At 41.5% G+C, this 18,283-nt stretch overlaps 2 protein-coding genes across 2 annotated transcripts in view; one reads left to right on the top strand and one right to left on the bottom strand.

The window, feature by feature from the left end:
* gtf2f1 (general transcription factor IIF, polypeptide 1) overlaps positions 1 to 10,466 on the top strand; it is a 12,364-nt gene extending 1,898 nt beyond the window's left edge. Inside the window, exons 3-15 of the mRNA XM_072694473.1 lie at positions 78 to 146; positions 578 to 624; positions 1,838 to 1,910; positions 2,008 to 2,201; positions 2,917 to 3,087; positions 4,015 to 4,223; positions 5,250 to 5,406; positions 6,480 to 6,538; positions 6,908 to 7,039; positions 7,284 to 7,357; positions 7,885 to 8,026; positions 8,525 to 8,657; positions 9,126 to 10,466. Coding sequence (XP_072550574.1) covers positions 135 to 146; positions 578 to 624; positions 1,838 to 1,910; positions 2,008 to 2,201; positions 2,917 to 3,087; positions 4,015 to 4,223; positions 5,250 to 5,406; positions 6,480 to 6,538; positions 6,908 to 7,039; positions 7,284 to 7,357; positions 7,885 to 8,026; positions 8,525 to 8,657; positions 9,126 to 9,330 — 1,608 coding nt within the window. The 5' untranslated portion in view covers positions 78 to 134 and the 3' untranslated portion in view covers positions 9,331 to 10,466. The remainder of the gene's footprint in view (positions 1 to 77; positions 147 to 577; positions 625 to 1,837; positions 1,911 to 2,007; positions 2,202 to 2,916; positions 3,088 to 4,014; positions 4,224 to 5,249; positions 5,407 to 6,479; positions 6,539 to 6,907; positions 7,040 to 7,283; positions 7,358 to 7,884; positions 8,027 to 8,524; positions 8,658 to 9,125) is intronic.
* A 1,076-nt stretch (positions 10,467 to 11,542) lies between these two features.
* alkbh7 (alkB homolog 7) lies at positions 11,543 to 16,904 on the bottom strand. The gene is made up of 4 exons (XM_072693666.1): positions 16,490 to 16,904; positions 15,200 to 15,373; positions 14,780 to 14,904; positions 11,543 to 13,333 (listed from the first exon to the last, which is right to left on the bottom strand). The coding sequence occupies exons 1-4, from the start codon at positions 16,817 to 16,819 to the stop codon at positions 13,213 to 13,215; spliced, it is 750 nt and encodes a 249-aa protein (XP_072549767.1). The 5' UTR covers positions 16,820 to 16,904; the 3' UTR covers positions 11,543 to 13,212.
* Positions 16,905 to 18,283: the final 1,379 nt, after the last annotated feature.

Here is an 18,283-nt window from a genome sequence, read left to right as displayed (position 1 = left end):
CTGAATTTGTGAACATTTTAATCAGTGATTCCATACCTTCAAACACTGTAAAATTAAAAAGTTTTGTCTTCCCTCAGCTGTAGGTTACGGACAGCGCTTGCATTTAAGGGAACAACAACAGGAGACCTACAGCTATGACTTCACTGGTAACGTGGAACTTATTATTATTATTATTATTATTATTCAACTTGCGTTGTTGTGAAGTGATGCACTTCTTTACAGTGGCGGTGACGGAAACCAGGGGCCACAATGTCTACAGCACAAACCGAAGCCTTTTTAATTACTGTTTAGAACAGTTATGTGTAATAACTTGTGAGGGACCTTGAAAAGTCATTGGGTTTGAGGTCAAAACTGTAAACTCAATGACCGTCTCAAAGCTAGAAATACTAATTCTTGCATAATACAGTTGTTTTTTTGTTTTGTTTTTTAATAAAAGCGTAGCTTTTCAGGTTTTGTAGGTCACTTCTCTCAGTTTCTCTTCTTTTGTATGTTGGCAAGACGTTGGAAGTTGTTCACTACCTCTTTATACATCTGATTTCGTAATAATCATTGTGTGTGTTTGTATTGCGTATTTTAGGGGAACAGCAGTTCCTCTGGAACGGAATACACTGTCAGAGTTCCCAAGTAAGTTTCTAAGACCCTAAACCTGGCATCCATATGTCCAAATGTTTGTGGGGCAAAGTTGTCAAAAGTATTCCCAAACATTACTCTACATTCTCTCAACTCTACATTACTCTACATTTTACTCATGGAATGTACTGGTTTCAAAACTACTCAAAGTATAAAGTAAAAGTAATCACGTGTCTATAGTGCACTAAAAATATATTTTTCTAAAAGCCATAATAACTATAATGTTCTATTAAAATATTCATGTTGAAAAACGTTGGGATGACCTAGGCTTTGGCATAGACATGTAAACAGTGTACAGATGGAATTTATAGGATGATAGATTTCTAAGGAAGGGCTTCAGGCAAGTTCCTTCTCCCAAAATTCAGTTACTATTTCCTAACACCACTTTGCTAGTTCGGGGCATGCCTTCAGCCTATGATGATTTGGGAGAACACTGTAAAAGAAGGGTAGGAACTGTAGTGAAGAACTTTAGGCTGTAGATCAGGTGGCTTTTGCTTCCAAGGAACAGTTCTGAGGTCTTGGCACATCAGGATTGTACTGTGACCTAAATGTTCATAGGCTGTGAGACATACTGCTTTGACTGAGCACAACGAGGACAGTCTCTACTAGGAAGAGAATTTGACATGAGAGTTGGAGCCCATGTGGTTCGGGAGTAAAATGTCTGGTGAAGGAGAGGTGCATTAGATGAAGGGGCTTGACTAAGTTGGACGGCAATGTGATGGACAAGTTATCTGAGTAGAGAAAGTATTGCCAGTGGAATAGGATTTTCTGGAGGAGATGAACATGAACCTATTGTCACCATGCCTAACGCCAGGTGTTGACTTGAGGGGTATAAAGCCCCCCAGCATTGAGCAGTGGAATGGTGTTCTCTGAAATTACGGTGCTCCGTCCGATATTTTTGGGATGAGTTGGGGTGGTGATTCTCAAACACCCTGACCTCACTCATTGCAATCAAATCCTCACAGCAATGTAGAAAGCCGCCTTCCCTGTACAGTAGAGGCAATTAATCCAACAAAATACTTTTGATTTCAGAAGAGACCCTGAATGAGCCGGTGTCCCAATACTTTTGTCCATTTAGCATATTATTATTATTATTACGTGTCACACGGAGGTCTTACAGCTGGACGGTGATTAAGGCTTTAAGGATAGCCTAACTGCCATCTGATGTGAAGCTGAGAGTGACCCTTCCTTCTTTCTTACTCAACAGGAACACAAGTAAGAGGTACAGCATAATGGCTTTCAATGCAGGAGATAAAGTCAACTGCTCCACATGGACTCAGGTGAGCAGGTTTGGTTTGCTTGGATTGCTTCTGCTTTCGTCTTTACGGCCAACTGTCTCCATGTCTACTGCACTGACACTGGACTTGCCACGGTTAGGCGCGCATGGAGCGAGACATGAGTAACCGGCGGATGTATGGGGAGGAGGAGACCCCTGATGGAGCAGCTGGCAGCGAGTTTGGAAAGAAACAGAGGGAGGAGGCGCGTAGGAAGAAGTTTGGCATCATTACCAAGGAGTTCAAGGTTGAAGACCAGCCTTGGATCCTCAAGGTCAATGGCAAAGCTGGTAGAAGGTACTATCCTTTACTAATGGTTAAGAAAATCAGCCAGAAGGTCTAATTGGGTATCTTGAAAGGGAGGCAGGCCTTATGAATATTATAATAAATATAATAAAACAATTAAACACACAGGAGTAGCTATACAGGTAGACATAATTATATCAGTCATAGCAATTTGGCAGGTAATTGCTTCAGCAGACCAGACCTGACCTTCTCAAGTGTGTTTAGCCCCAGTTTGGTTCAGCTGAGGGAGAAGAGCTGGGAAAAGCTAGCGTCAGCTAGCATTAGCTTTTAGCCTAGTGGGTACCTTTACCTACCCTTCTGCAGACACTGGTATGGGAAACTGTGGTCACAAGGTCTGGTTCCCATAGTATGTCCCTATTCACATAGCTAGCAGAACTACCAGAGACCGGGACTTTCTCTGGTGGGCTTGGGGGTGAACATGTAACTAGTCAGGACAGTTTTGGGGCTTTAGAATTGGCTGAAACAGTTTCGGTTCTGCTGGAGTTTCATATTGAAGGAGAAACCATGTTTGAGGTCTGCAGTTTGTCATGTCCATGTTTCGCACTTTCATTGTTATATATCAAGATAAATACATTTTGAATTCCAGGTGTCTCTTTAAATTACATTTATAACCAGTATTAGTTGAGGACCCGCGCAGACAGCCTGGTAATATAGCAATTTGCTGTGTTGTGTGGACCCTTTCTTGACACTGCTTCTCTGTCTTCAGGTTCAAGGGCTTGAAGAAAGGAGGAGTAACAGAAAATGCTTCCTACTACATCTTTACCCAGTGTGCCGACGGGGCCTTCGAGGCTTTTCCAGTGCACGGCTGGTACAACTTCACACCACAGGCTAAGCACCGCACCCTTACCGCAGAAGAAGCCGAGGAAGAATGGGGCAGGTGAGTACCACTGTTACTCTTTAGCATTATTATTAAGACATTTTCAATAATATGAAATGTACAGTTTACATACAGCTAGACTACAAAAATAAAAAAGGGTTTTCTACAACATTTCTAAAATCATTCATCTCTCCATACCTTTATTTTGGTCATTCGGGGCATCTACTTGTTGATAAAAAATTGGGCCTAAAGTTTACACACATTACTCGTTTTAAAGAATGACAGATTTCAGAAATGGATGCAAAGACTTTTAGAAGCCTCTGGTTGGCCAAATTAATGCACCTCTGATTTTGACCCTGATTTTAAGGACCTACCTTAACAGTCAGAGACTATTCACTCCTAATACAGTGATCAAATCCAATGAACTCGTTCAATACCTTATTGACATCCATAAGTCTGGTTCTTCCTTAAGAGCTTTTTGGAGGAGTATTCTCTTTTACTATAATGATCAGCAGTATGTTTGAAGGAAAAAGTGGTAAGGCTCAAATGCAAAAAACTCTTTTGTAACTGTGAAGCATGGGGGTGACAGCATCATGTTGTGGAGTTGTTTAGCTGGAAAAGACACTGGTGCACTTATAAAGATGGAGGTTTATGAAGTGAAAATACTGAAGTTGAAAGGTCCCACTGTACCAGTGTCTTTTGTATCTAGAATATTCAAGAAACCTAGGACCATTTAGTTACCCTGTTCAGTAATTATTGTTGTATTCAGTTAGATAATGTAGAATTAGTTATAATAATTGACATAACTGCACTATAACTTTTTTTTTTTTTCCTTAATCATTTTTAAAAACTATAAGAGAAAATGTTTGATTTCTGGTCGTTATACATCCTATATGTACAACATAAATTTTGGTATTACTCTTTAAATGGTCTCAGATTTCACGATGCCTTCCCATAACTCAAACACTTTCCTTATGTTATGTTTAGGCGGAATAAAGTAGTGAACCACTTCAGTATCATGCTCCAGCGGCGCCTGAGGGAGCAGGAGCATGGAGAGGAGGACGAGGAGGGAGCAGGAGAGAAGGGCGGGAAGAAAAAGAAAAAGAAAGGAGGCAAAGGAGGAGACCTGCGCATTCACGACCTGGAGGACGATCTGGAGATGAGCAGCGATGAGAGCGACAGCAGCGGAGGAGAGGGTGAGCTCAGATTGAAAGAAATCACAGGCACTAACATATTTGAAATGTTTACCCTACTGAAGTAACAAGGATGAGGATTTTAGTATAGTGTAGTTTTTATAGCTTGACGGTAGAGCTGGGCAATATGACAATGTTATTGTATTGTGATATGTTTTGTTATGATAACAATATGCTTTTCTAAGTATGTCGGATACTGTTAGTGCTTAAACACTAACAGTAATTAGCACTGACACACAGTAATTAGACTGGTTTAATAAGATGAAGTGCAGCAGATGTTGAATATAAATCACTGTATTCAGTACAGGAGAGTCTCTGGATAGTAGTTTATAGGAATCTGTTGCTACTGATGTGTTTAGTTTGTGATTGCATGTATTGTGATGAATATTGTGTATTGCGAAACAAGTCTTTAAATATTGTAATATTTAAGTATTTTTACCATATCGCCCAGTCCTACTTGACGGTAATATTTGGGCTGTGATGACATCTAACTTACCTTTTGATAGCCTGATGGTCGTAATTGTGTCACTTACATCCAGTATGAATTTATAGTGTTTGGAGTTGTTGTAGCTTGGCAGTAATAAATAGGGGGAATTTTAATCCAGTGTGAATCTGCTGGGTGGAGTTTTTAAAGAATGATGTTAATAATTGGGGAATTCTTTATATCCAGTATGAATTTACAGTGATTGAAGTTATTGCTTGACACTAATAATTAGGGAGGTGTTTTGATCCAGTGTGAATGTGCAGTGTGGTGTTTTTAAAGCCTACGAGTCATAACTAGGGAATCATTTGCATCCAGTATAAATTTGCAGTGTGTGGAATTTTAATGGCCTTTACAGTCATAATTGGGAAAGCAACTTGCATCCAGTATGAATTTAGTGTTTGGAGTTGTTATAGCTTGACAATAATAATAGCTTGATAATTGTGGTGGGTGATCTAGTGTGAATCTGCCGGAGGGTGGATGGTCATTGATTGGAGGGGGGTGGTGGTGGTGCTCTGCAAATTGCTATTTTTGTTTCCCGTGTGCAGATGGAGAAGGCAAGTCAAAGAGTAAAAAGGACACAAGTTCGAAGGGCAAGGGTAAAAAGAAGAAGAAGAAGAAGGGAAGTGATCAGGAGGGCCTGGAAGACAGTGATGATGGGGACTTTGAGGGGCTGGAGGTGGACTACATGTCGGATGAAAGCAGGTAACATCACGGCACTCCACATTGAGGATCATGTGGTGATTTTGGGACAGTGTTTTTTACTCACTACTGCAGTATTTACATATTCTACTGTTTATGCTTTTTAACTAATGGCTGATTTCCACTATAATTTTTTCTAATGTTAGCATCATCACATGTTCTAGATGAGTTTGAGACTTTATCATTTGGGTTAACAGAGCTTTTAATGGCTCAAACAGGTTTAAAATAACGCTGGTCGATATTTAATCATATCACCAGGAGTTCACTTGTGTTTAAATGTATAACATGGATGCAAATATATATAATATATATTTATATATAATATATATAAATATATATAAAATGGATGCAGTTTGATATTTTGGACATATAATACAGCTCTGTTGAATATTAATGGAATACAGGCCCTATATTGAGCTAAACTGTCTGAATTATTTCTCCTGGAATACACCATTTCAGTTGCTAGAGTAATAATTTCTTCCATTTGTAGATTTGTTAGTTTCATTGTTCTCTTCTATTTTGAGGGTTTAGCATTAAAAACATCATTAAAATGGACCATTTTGGGAAGCAAGTTGGACAACTAGGTTATTTTTCTCATAAACTCAACAATACTGTCTTAATAATGTCTTAATTCAGTTGACATTGTATATGCAAAGGTAAATAGCAAAACCACAGTATTACAGATACTTCAGTTTAAAAAAATAAACAAATAAAATGATTTATTCATCTACACACTGTCTCACACATACTCCTCGTAGCATTTTGTTAAAAGAAGTTAAAAAAAATTACACTTACTGTTCCAAACCTGGCTAGTGCACCCCAAGTGGTTAAAAATCAAGCTCTGCTACATCTTTTACATGGCAAATGCTACTCTAGAAGCAGAAAAGCCTCTGATTGGCTCCCTTCTGCCCTGTCACATGCTTATCAACCCAAATGTGAAGAGAGGCAGTAGATCGGATGAACTCTTAAGAGTTACCAACTTTTTAAATCTAGTGATCCACAGTTTCTCAGTCCAGTAGTTATGTGTATTTAATTCTCAGACTTTAACTTGGTCCTCTTCATTGATTTTGTTTCAGTTCTGAGGAGGAGGAGCCAGAGAAGGCGAAACCTAACAAAGGCGAAGATGTTCCAAAAGGTTTGGAGTCTCTCTCTTATATAAATGTGTGTGTGTTCACTAAATAATAAATGTCTGTGAACACCCCTTCTAATGAATGCAGTCACCTGCTTTAAGTTGCACTTGTTGCTCACACAGATGTGCATATGCGTGCACACACACACAGCTTGTCTAGTCCCTTTATAGAGGTAATGCCAATACAATAGCACTCTCTGGAGCAGGTAAATCTAAATGCACAGGCACCATGACTAATTCCAGGCCTGGACCCTTGCATTTGGAAGAAACAGTAAATGAGCAGGTGTCCCAATACTTTTGTCCATATAGTGAATATGAAAGCAAATACTTGTGTTCATAAATACACAAGCCTCAGTGATCCTCTGTTCTGTTTAGGGATTGACGAGGCCTCAGAAAGTGAAGAGGAGAGCGAAGAAGAGAACAAGAATGAAGAGGAAACCAAAGAGGAAGAGGAGGAGGATGATGGAAAGAAGACACCGGTGCAAGCAGAGAAAAAGAAAAAGAAAGGTGCAGATTGCTGTGGCTTTGTGGTTGCTTTTATAGGCATTTAACTTTATAGGAGCAGTGAAAACATCATGGCATTCTTGACTTCACTTGTAATTTTATGGTCCCTATATCAAGAAATGCTTATGTAATGTAACAGGCTGGTTACTATGGTGTAGATTAGTATGGGAAGAGGCAAAAAATTAATTAATTAATTAATACATTTTTTGTATTAAATGCTGTACCTGTTCTGTTCCTCTTGTTACAGATAGCAGTGGAGAATCTGACACCTCTGAGGACAGTGACATTGAGGGAGAGACGGCTTCTGCACTTTTCATGGCGGTAGTTATCTTAAGGGGCTGTGATTTGGGCATTTAGACAGTAAAGCAAATGTTCAGGCTTAACTGTAGAAAGGATATTGAGTTTAATATTGACATTAAATATAGTGCCTTTAAAGCAACATCATGTGGCATTTTTACATTAAGATGACAGCTTCAAAATAGTTGTGATGCTCCACTAACTTGTAAAAGGCAGAATAGCGTCTATCGTTGCTACTCCAGGCTCAGCGCTTTAGAGGAGCAGTCAGGAAAATGCTTGAGAGAACTACATAATACTGCATCATCATGTTATGTTAGAGCAATATTACAGGATTGTACGCAAGTTTGACTCAATCACTTCAGTCCACATGCTTCTTTTACTTTCAGTGTTGGTTCTGGACCTCAAAAGCTGAGGGGAGCCTAGGAGCAAGAAATACCAAATTTTGCATAATGCTGCTCTAATTGTCTGACATTTCCAGTGTAAAGCAAGACTACAGCACAGTCAGGCTAAGACTAAAGTGTGTGCCATTTTGTTTCCTTTGGTTATTTCAGCAGAAAAAGCGTACCCCACCTAAGCGAGGAGGCCGAGGGTCCACCGGAAGTTCCAGAACAGGAAGTCGCCCTGGAACTCCTTCTATTGACAATGCTGCCACCTCCAACACACTGCGTGCTGCTGCCAGCAAACTGGAGCAAGGTACACCAGCACACAGATTATGCACAAGCTTATGTATGGAGCTGATGAGATCCACCGTGGTGCCTCTACTGTTGTAGTGATACTGAATCCATAAGTAGTATTGATAAGAGTAATAACAAAATAAATTAGCAAAGGTGATTACACTATGATCTGAGGATTGCTGAATCCTGGGTAATACTGCTTGCCATCAGCAGCCGGAGCCTGAGAGCACAATTGGCCATGCTCCTCACATCACCTCCACTGTGATGCTGGCCAGTACAGGCTGGCCTGTTGGCTGATGTATCTAAGCTTAGTGATGATGCATCAGCAGCAGTTGGAAAAGAGGCGGTGGCTGACTGCACATGTATCGGACGACACTTAAGCTAGTCGTCTCCCTCCCAGTGCTGGAGCATTGCATCTAAACTGGGGAGGGAAATTGGGGTCTGAACGTTTTCTACCTATACCACAATTTATCTTCCAAGTTGAACCACTCCTCTCCTGTGTGTTTTGATGCCTCAGGTAAGCGGCAGGCGACAGTGTCCAGTTCAGACACTCCAGCTGCCAAAAGACTGAAGATGGACCCCAGCTCTCAGAGTCCTTCGGGGAAGAGCACTCCTCAGCCAGCATCTGGCAAATCTACGCCCAGCTCCAGGTAGGTCTGAGTGATAAAACGGTCATTATCTAAACGTCTAGACTCAAAGTCTAGCCGTTCACTCGCTACAGCACAAGCCAGAAGACCAGTCAGGATAAACCATAGCAAGCTAGCTATTTTATTTGCACCAGTGAGTGAAAACATTAATAGCATTCATAGATGAAGCAGATAACGTTGATCTGACATGTCAAGGCCTGGGATGTATGTTGGACAGTAACGGAACAGTTGGTTCTAGTCATCTCTGTTGGATGCCAGAAAAATGGTTAGTTGTGAAAGGGCCAAATTATTATGTCTTGGAGCATCTCTGGAACTGCAAAGCTTTTTGGGTACTCCTGGTGAGTTGAGGTGGTAACTAGGGCAAGAGATCCTCCAAGACCAGGGTTGGGAACCTCTGAGGTGTTTTGGCTTATTGGTCAGAAAAGTCTTACACTAAGTAACTGTGTCTCCTTTTGTTTCACAATCTCTCAGTGATGTGCAGCTGACGGAGGATGCGGTGCGACGGTACCTGATCAGGAAACCTATGACCACAAAAGACCTGCTGAAGAAGTTCCAGACCAAGCGCACAGGCCTGAGCAGCGAGCAGACCGTCAATGTGCTTGCCCAGATCCTCAAGAAGCTCAACCCAGAGAGAAAGAACATCAATGACAAAATGCACTTCTACCTCACGGAGTAATGCAGTTTCACAAAGCCGGATTTCTCAGTTAGCCAGAGGACTTGAGCTCCAATGCCAGTCTTCACGTTGGGCTACAATCATCCAGCTTAACTGAGAAATCCTGCGTTGTGAAATGCACTGCAGAGCACTGACCTGATGTTCTCAAACAACGTAAAAACGAAACCGAACGTTGGGTTAGTGTGCTGTATCTGTGTGTGACTGTTCGGTATGCTGTATGCTAAGATATCCCCCCCCCTCCCCCGTTCCCACTACTCTCCTTTTTCCACTGATCCATCTGACATTCTGGGACAGTATCCACCTAAACACTCGGGTCATCATAAGCCAAATGTGGATAAGGAGGATCATTCTAGAACAGGGTAAATGGGGAAGGGTATTCTAGATCTTCTAGAAGGGCTAATGGGGAGGGGTGTTCTTGAACAGTGGGTGGGTATTCTAGATGTTCTCGTGGTTAAGGGGAGAGGGATCCTAGAACAGTGTGTACGGGTCATTCTAAACCTAGAACAGGGTATTCTAGATCGTCTAGATGAGGGCAAATGGGAAGGGCGTTCTAGATCTGCTTGCATTCTAGATCTTCTAGAAGAAGGCAAATGGGAGGGACATTAGAGAACAGGGTGAATGGACAGGACAGAGGGGTACTCTAGAACATTCTCTCTGCCATGCTTTGCACTCTGTTCTAGACACTCAAATCACACAGGAATATCACACCCAACCCAACGTTTGAGTTTGTCGCAGAACCTTATTCTGGCCTTTAGATCCGCTCTTGCTTTAGTGTTCGTTCACCTACTGATTGAACTGGTCATAAAGGTCCAAGTGGAGAAATGCTAGAGGAGGTTCTGAGAGAAGAATTGGGGGGGGGGGCAGGAGGCAACATGTGTGTTTTTTCAAATGTATGTTGTTTCCATTGAATATTGGTGCATTTCTGGTCCTGAAAGTATCTTTATTAATAGGTGAAGTGTGTTGGGCAGGCCTGTAGAGTGCTGAGATTGACTGAACACAGCAGCTGGAAGGTTTTGGGTTTTTGTTTTATAGGTTTAAACCGGATGCATTTTTAAGCTGATTTGACTGCATTTTTAGTTAAATTGTTTCACAGATACATTTTCACCACACTGTAATAAAATCCTCATTGTTTGAGTGTACATGCTCTTGTCTTGGCTTTGCATTAGAGCTCCCATAGACATGCATTCATTCCGTATATAAAGTAGTTTAATGTATTAATAGTAAGTATGTAACTTACCAACTGGTTGGGGTGGGGAAAAAAGCTTACATGCAGTTTTACAAGACTCTTCACCACCCTGTTATTTCACAAAGAAACACACATTTTGCTGTTATGGAGGACTCCTGGGCAAACCAGGATAAGCTCTGAGGTTTTGTTTACATCTCATTTTATAAGACATGTTTTGTTGTTATTCAGGATGAGACGGCCATATTCACCATTTGTGTTGGACACATGGAATTTGGCTTCCGCTTTTTAAACTGGTGATTTCCCGCAGTCGTCGCTGGGTTTAGCCACAAACAGCATTTCTAACAGTTTGAGGTTTTGGAACTGTACCATTTGTTTTACCTGGGTTTTACTTTTGAAAGAGACACAAGCGTTTGAGGTTTGTCACCTCCATTTACCGTGACTGTGAGCACACATACCCAGAGCGATGCGCAGTCATTGCACAGGCTGTCCAGGAAGCAGAGAGGGCGAAGGGCCTTTGTCAAGGGCCCAAGGGCAGCTTGCTGAGCCTGAGTATTGAACCCACTACCCCGCCATCAATAGCCCAGCACTCTAATCGGAGTCCTCCTGGTGTCCAGTCAGCACAGTGTGCAGTTAGCTAACTAAAGACCTTGCAGTAGGATCTGAAGGGGGTCGCTAGCTTTTAGCCTAGCACATTTGGCTAAAGGTCATCCTGGCCATCTCTGGGCAGCTGTTTAATGGAGAGACACCAAAATACTGAAAACTGAAGCTCACATAACCTCATGAATAGTTTGTAGCTTTTGACTCAAAACTGTCTGAAAAACAGGGGCAGTGGTGGCTTAGCAATTAGAGCTCTGGGCTATTGATGACAGGGTTGTGGGTTCGATACCCAGGCTCAGCAAGCTACCTTATTTGGGCCCTTGAGCAAGGCCCTTTAATGGCTGCCCACCTTCTTCTGCTTGTGACGTAAGTCTCTGATTGCACTTCCCTTATTAAACTATGCTGAGATAAACGCAGTAAATCATTCCAGGATATTCCAGGACTAAGCCACTCTATAGTCCTGAGTCATGAGCTTTTATTTAAATATGTACAGACAAGTACAGATTTGTCTCACAGAAACAAGCGAAACACGTCCCAGCGGCCATTGACTGAAGAGCAACAACTACGCCCCCTTGTGGACACAGTGCACAAATCCTCTCCTTAAGTTAAGGTCAAATATTATTACACTGGAATATCGTTCACAAAAAACCTGCATCAAAACCTTAACCTTTATTGAAAGTAAATTTAAGCAAAGGATATTTTATTATTTTAAACATATTTTAAAGTCATTTTATACCATTTCTGTGGGCCTGATCATCATAAAATGTGTATACAACATGAAGAATAACTTCCAGATTCAAATTATGTCAGAAAAAGAAAAAATGACAAAAAGATTTTTGTGTGATAGTGGGGATATATGGATATCAGAACAGAACAGACCACAGCAGAAAGGGCATCCAGAGTAATTCCAATTCAGCCCTGTAACAAATCTCAAACCTATCTTTAAACAGCACACACTCCCACTGCTGTCGGGTAGCGGAGTGTTTGAGTAGTCTGACCATGATCCATTCAATCCAACAATTTTAGATGCTTATCTAAAGTTAAGTGCTTCAGTTATTAAAATAAGTAGTTCTTACCAAGACCTAGTTCTTAGGTCTTGGTGATGCTTGTTGATATCTGTATCAGTTTAGGAAAAAAGTACCATGCTAATTTTAAGAAATACCATTAATTAAATAGCTCAAGCTGTGTTTCTACTTAGTGACAACCCAAAGTATTGATCCTTTGCTGTATTTAAGTATCAAAAGTAAAAACAGATCTTCAGAGATCAGCAGTCTCTAAAGATCTGAAGTGACCTGTATAGCTGACCACAGTTTTCCACTGCACTCCAGGGTGGAGATTTCTGAAAACTCACTTAGCTTTCCATGTTTTGAGGACACGCAAAAGCGCTGCTTCTTGAAAACACTGAGGTCACTGAGTTTACTCTTCTATTAGATGGCGACAAGAACGCCTGCCTGATCAGGACTGTGTGTGCAAATCAAAGACAGTGGTGTCATCATGGCAACATAAAATACAGAATGAGTTTTTAGCTTGTGGAGGAGATGTTGGATTAAACACCTTGGTCAGCAAGTCCATTCTGACCATATTTTGGCTTTTTGGACATTGTCTTCTAAAAGAATTTAATTGACATCATATTTTGGGAGGTGTTAGCGCCCCCTGCTGGGCTGACATAGTCACACAAGCATTTGAGAGGGCTGTTTGTTGACCAGGGGATTTTCAGGAACGCTGCTGAAGACCTATGAAAGACCTATGTTCTCAAAAATATATAGACACATGTACTGTTGTATTTTATAATATTTTAGAAATACAGCCTGATGACTTCTGCTCTTACTGAAGTCAAATTTTCTCAAACAAGTTACCTACTTCTACTAGTAAAAGTTTTTTATACTTCACCGCTGACTAGTACTTCTCACACATTCAGAAATGTCAACATGACAATGTTTCTGTGAGTGTGTGCTGCCCTGTCATCAAGCATAGCAAATAAAGTGAGAATTTAGCAGCTACATCTGAAACAACTCCCAAACTTCTACACACAAAAGCCAGAGGCTGGGTTTTTGCCGTTCATTCAATATCATCTGAAGTGGTGCAGTCCTCCACCTCGTCATCTAAACAGGAAGGTTCCTGCAAATAACAGAGATGCGTCGATGGCGAGGCACCCTCTGTCCCGAGAAACAAGAATCTGCGTCCTTCAGGATCTCGTGTGTGAACTTAAACCGTGTTTCGTCCCTGTGAGGGTGAGGAGGGAAAATACAACATTCAGAATACGTTTTACGCACTACACACAGTTTAGACCGGTCATCTCCTAAATTTGTAAAAAGTAGTAAAACACAAATGATAAAATATCAAAAATTTTCAGACAGCTTTCAAAGTGGCCTCCAGGATATGTGAACACATGGATAGGCATAATCTTAGAATGCAGTTATCTGATTGGCTCAAAACCGCAGGAAATATGTAATAACAAACACAATACTTGTTTAAGATAACAAGTAAGATTACATACTATTTATTTATAGTAATTTGAGCTCAAAGAAGCTTGAACGTGTGCTTAATGGGTACATGTATTCTACACTTACGTAAAAGGACCCAGATCATGATAAACTGAAGGTTTTGGGGGGGGGTTTGTTTTGGATAGTTAATGTAGTATGTAAACACTGTTACTGTTAAAGCTCAGAAAATATAACTCCTGAGTAGCGGTAAAGAGGAGAAGTTCAGAAACCGAACCCCTGCAGCACATTACCTGTGTACTATTGGAGCCTGAATAGCTCAAAGTGCTTGGACCCCAAATATCGCTCAAACTCTCATCGTGAAATGATCTATCTAACAATCAGCATTTACACAATTTAACAACTTATTTTTTGCTCTTTGTTATTGAGGAAACAAGTGTAATATGAGGAAATTTATGTATTGTATTCAATTATTTTAGTTCAGATTGGCCCATAAAAAAATGAATGAGATATATGCAAGACGGCAGAAGACCCCATCTCCTTGCCAAAATGAAATACTCCTCAAATCTACACAATTCATATGAATTGCTTAGTTATTGTTTAAAATAGAAGGTTCTGCAAAAAGGTGATGAGTTTGCATGTATGAAAGTTTTACATATGTATCAGCCATACAGTTTATATTTAAACAAAGCTGAGTTCCACAACGGCCTGCATGGAAACCACTGTTTCTCTGTTTTTAAACCAGCACTGAGGAGCCCATTCAGAATCGAGTGGAGGCTAACACTAACTCTAATGCTAACACACACACACACACATGCTATAGAAACCCAATCACAGCACATTCACCCACTATAAATCAGTTATTTCACACCAGTAGACCAACAGCAACAGATATCAGTCCAGAGTGTGGACCACTACCCACAGGAAGTGATTAGACTGCAGTTTGGAAAAGGAGCTGGGAGCTGATTGGTTAGCGAGGAGAGTAAACAGTCAATTCAAGAAAAGTCTCGACTAAACTAAATCAATCAGTCCAGAACGTCTGATTATAGAAACTGATACTAAAAGTAAAGGGTAAAGCTCATCTGATCTAAACTGTATGGCTGTGTTACATAAAACACGAAGATCAGATCAGATCAGATAGGTGTAGCTGATTCTCAGCTTTAAGAGACTTGGATTCGATCGGGGGGGGGGGGGACAACTTGGTCGGGACAGGAAGAGTGGTGTTCACCTCAGTATGTAGAGAGAGCGGCGACTTAGAAGCAAATCCACCCAATCTGCTGAGTTATCTTCCAAGACCAACCGCATAACACTGTCAGATAAAAGGCTGAGCCCGGCGATGGTGCTTCCACAAAACTGGAAAGAGATAAATGAGGTGGAAGAAATGTACTGATAAACACCCACACTCCTCGATTGGTTCCTGGCTTGACAATTCTGTAGCACTTCTAGGGTATAAAACACAAGTGGGCAAACTTTCTGTTGTGTGGGGACCAAAATGAAATGTCTGAGGTGGTCTGGAAGTAAAGAGGATACTTTAAATACAAATTTGAGAGGAAAATAAGAATCCTCCATTGGATTGGGTTAGGGGAACCTTTGAAAGGTTCTTCACACTTCTCTTTTTGCCACAGTTGTAGGAGGTTTAGGGGCACACCTTTATACTGTCCACATGAGGTTTGATGTAGCCGGCTTTGTCGAGGTCCAGGACATGCACTGGCCCCAGCAGGGGGCTTCCTTCTGGAAAAGCGACGGCTCTAACACGGCCCAAGACACCAGTGCACACACTCCCCCACTGCAGTCGCTCCGTCTCTCTGTAGCCATGAATGGCCTGAGTGGACAGTTAAAGCAAAGGCATTATTACTAATATTGTATAATAGCATGTTTTTATGATTATTATGATTTAGAAGTATGTTATGATAATAGTCTCAGATTAAGCCTAAGACATATTCCATGCAGGTGGCATGAAGACTGGGCGTGAAGACCAGAGAAAGTCAAGTGCTATGGACATACTAGGCAACCGGCATGACCGGCTTGACCAAACTCGTCCACCAGTATAACCAGCTTTGCCAAACTAGTCAACAAGTATGACCAAACTGACCATACTGGTCCACCAGTAAGACCAGCTTTGCCAAACTAGTCAACCAGTATGAACAGCTTGACCATGCTGATCCACCAGTATGACCAGCTTGACCAAACTAGTCAACCAATATGACCAGCCTGACCATGCTGATCCACCGGTATGACCCGCTGAACCAAACTGGTCAGTCAGCTTTACCAGTCTAGTCAACCCATATGATCAGCCTGACCATGCTGGTCCACCAGTATGACCAGCTTTGCCAAACTAGTCAACCAGTATGACCAGCCTGACCATGCTGGTTCACCAGTATAACCAGCTTGACCAAACTGGTCAACCAGCTTTACGAGCCTGACTACGCTGGTCGATCAGTACCAAACCAGTGAACCAGTATGACCAGCTTGACAACCAACTTGATGACCAGCTCTGGTCATGCTGATGGACCAGCTGGTCCACCAAACTCAACTGAATGCATTCTCTAGGACTGTTAAGAGCTGAGCTGGTCAGGCAGCTTAACCAGGTGGCTTGATTTTAACTGGATGACCAGCTTTTCAGCCAGCTTTGCCAAACTAGTCAACCAGTATGACCAGCATGACCAAACTAGTGAACCAGTATGACCAGCATGACCAAACTAGTCAACCAGTATGACCAGCATGACCAAACTAGTCAACCAGTATGACCAGCTTGACAAGCCTGACTACACTGATCAATCAGTATGACCAGCATGACCAAACTAGTGAACCAGTATGACCAGCATGACCAAACTAGTGAACCAGTATGACCAGCATGACCAAACTAGTCAACCAGTATGACCAGCATGACCATGCTGGTCCACCAGTATAACCAGCTTCACTGTGGTGAAGTACGTACGTCATCCCAGTGGTCAAACTCGTATCTCTTTTTCTTCAGCCCAGGCTCGAGCTCCTGAAGAAGGGCGCTCTCCTCTTCCTCAGTGATGAAGTTCTCCTTCACTTCAACGTGCCCCCGTACTGTCTCTAAAACAGCTGCAGAGGAACCACACAGCCAGCTGTGCTCTCCTTCAACCCCCTTCACAACCCCCTGAACATCAGAGCGCAGAGGGGAACTGTCCGACACTGACCTGACCCAAACTACTGGACCGAGCCGAGGCTTACCCTCAGCCTGTCTCAGGACTCTGGATACCAGCCTGATTCCTCCGCGCACTGACGAAACAACAGCCATGTTTCTGTAGTAAATATGAAGCTACTGAACATCTGCTTTCCTTGCTCTTCTATGAGGCATTTTCCACTATGGTCGGCGCCATACTGGAACTGCTGCGCACTCTGGGAAATGTAGTTCCAGCGTCTCGTTAACGTTGGCGTCTCCACGGAGCGCCCCCTGTGGTGCTGGGGAGGACATGGTCATCTTAATCTTTTGCACGCTTCGTTGTGTGGTTGTACACTCTACGTTATCACACACCTGCTCATCCACGACACTGATAGGCTGACCGCCCACCCAAGTGCTAGAGCAAACAGAGTAGACCCCCATGGGTGACCACCTGGGTGAGCAGCATGGAAATCAGCAGGGCCCTTGGCTGCAGCCTACTCTTTTGGGAATGCCTCACACCTCTATGTATGTATGTATAGATGTATGTATCTGTGTACATTGATGTGAGGATCTGATTGCATTCAGCCACAATAACTTTAGATGATTATCTAATAACCATGACCTGTCGGCTGCTCACTATGGCGTGGAAGCACTAGAGGGCGCTGTTGACTCGTCACAAGCCTGGACAAGGCACTTGCAGGACAATACAGAGCCTCTACGGTGACAAGGTGGGTGTTTTTAGAAAGGTGTGGCCATTAGAAAATATGTTGAGGCCATTAATGAAACTTCTCGTGGGCACAAAATAATATGTTGAGGCCTTGAGATAATATATTAAGGTGATATATTATGTTGTGTTATCAATTTGTTATCTTGAGGCGTCAATATTTCCCCACTGTGGGACTTATCTTATCTTAAATATATATCTTCATGTCCTCAATATAGTATTTCACGGCCTCAAAATATTATCTTGTGTCCTCAAATTATAATTTCATGGGCCTCTTTATATTTTCTCGTGCCTCAATATATTGTCTTGTGTTCTCAATATATAATCTCAAGGCCTCAAAATACTATTTTGCGGACTAAAAATATTATTTAATGGGCCTCACTATATTTTCTCGTGGCCTCAATATATATTTTCATGGCCTAAAAACAATATTTTTAATGGGCCTTAATACATTATCTTGTGGCCTAAAGATATTATTTAATGGGCTTCAATATAATTTACTGTGCCTCAATATAATTTACTGTGCCTCAATATATTATCTTGTGACTTAATTATAACGTATTATCTCATGGCCTCAATATATTATTCTCCCACCAAAAAATATTTTTAATGGGCCTCAATATATTATCTTGTGGCCTAAACATAGTATTTAACAGGCTTCAATGTAATTGATAATTGATATTATCTTGTGTCCCAATGCATTATCTTATGGTCTTAAATTATTATTTCATGGGCCTCAATATAGTTTTTTGTGGCATCAATATATTATTTTGCCACCTAAAAATGTATAGGTATATATATTATTTTGCCATAATAATATTATTTCTTGCCTCAATATATTATCTTGTGGTGTCAATAGATTGTCTCGTGGCCTA

This window comes from Salminus brasiliensis, chromosome 12 (assembly GCF_030463535.1).
Source record: "Salminus brasiliensis chromosome 12, fSalBra1.hap2, whole genome shotgun sequence".
In the NCBI taxonomy this organism is placed as follows: Eukaryota; Metazoa; Chordata; class Actinopteri; order Characiformes; family Bryconidae; genus Salminus; species Salminus brasiliensis.
Note: the sequence above shows the minus strand (reverse complement) of the source record. Positions and strands in the feature narration are given on the sequence as shown.

Bases quoted from the DNA above. Each gene is read 5' to 3' on its own strand.
- alkbh7 (XM_072693666.1), bottom strand. From the start codon at position 16,819: ATGGCTGTTGTTTCGTCAGTGCGCGGAGGAATCAGGCTGGTATCCAGA. The intron at 15,374-16,489 runs GTACGTACTTCA...CTGTCCACTCAG, and splicing joins AGTTTGACCACTGGGATGAC to GCCATTCATGGCTACAGAGA. The intron at 14,905-15,199 runs GTGTGCCCCTAA...ATCTCTTTCCAG, and splicing joins CTCATGTGGACAGTATAAAG to TTTTGTGGAAGCACCATCGC.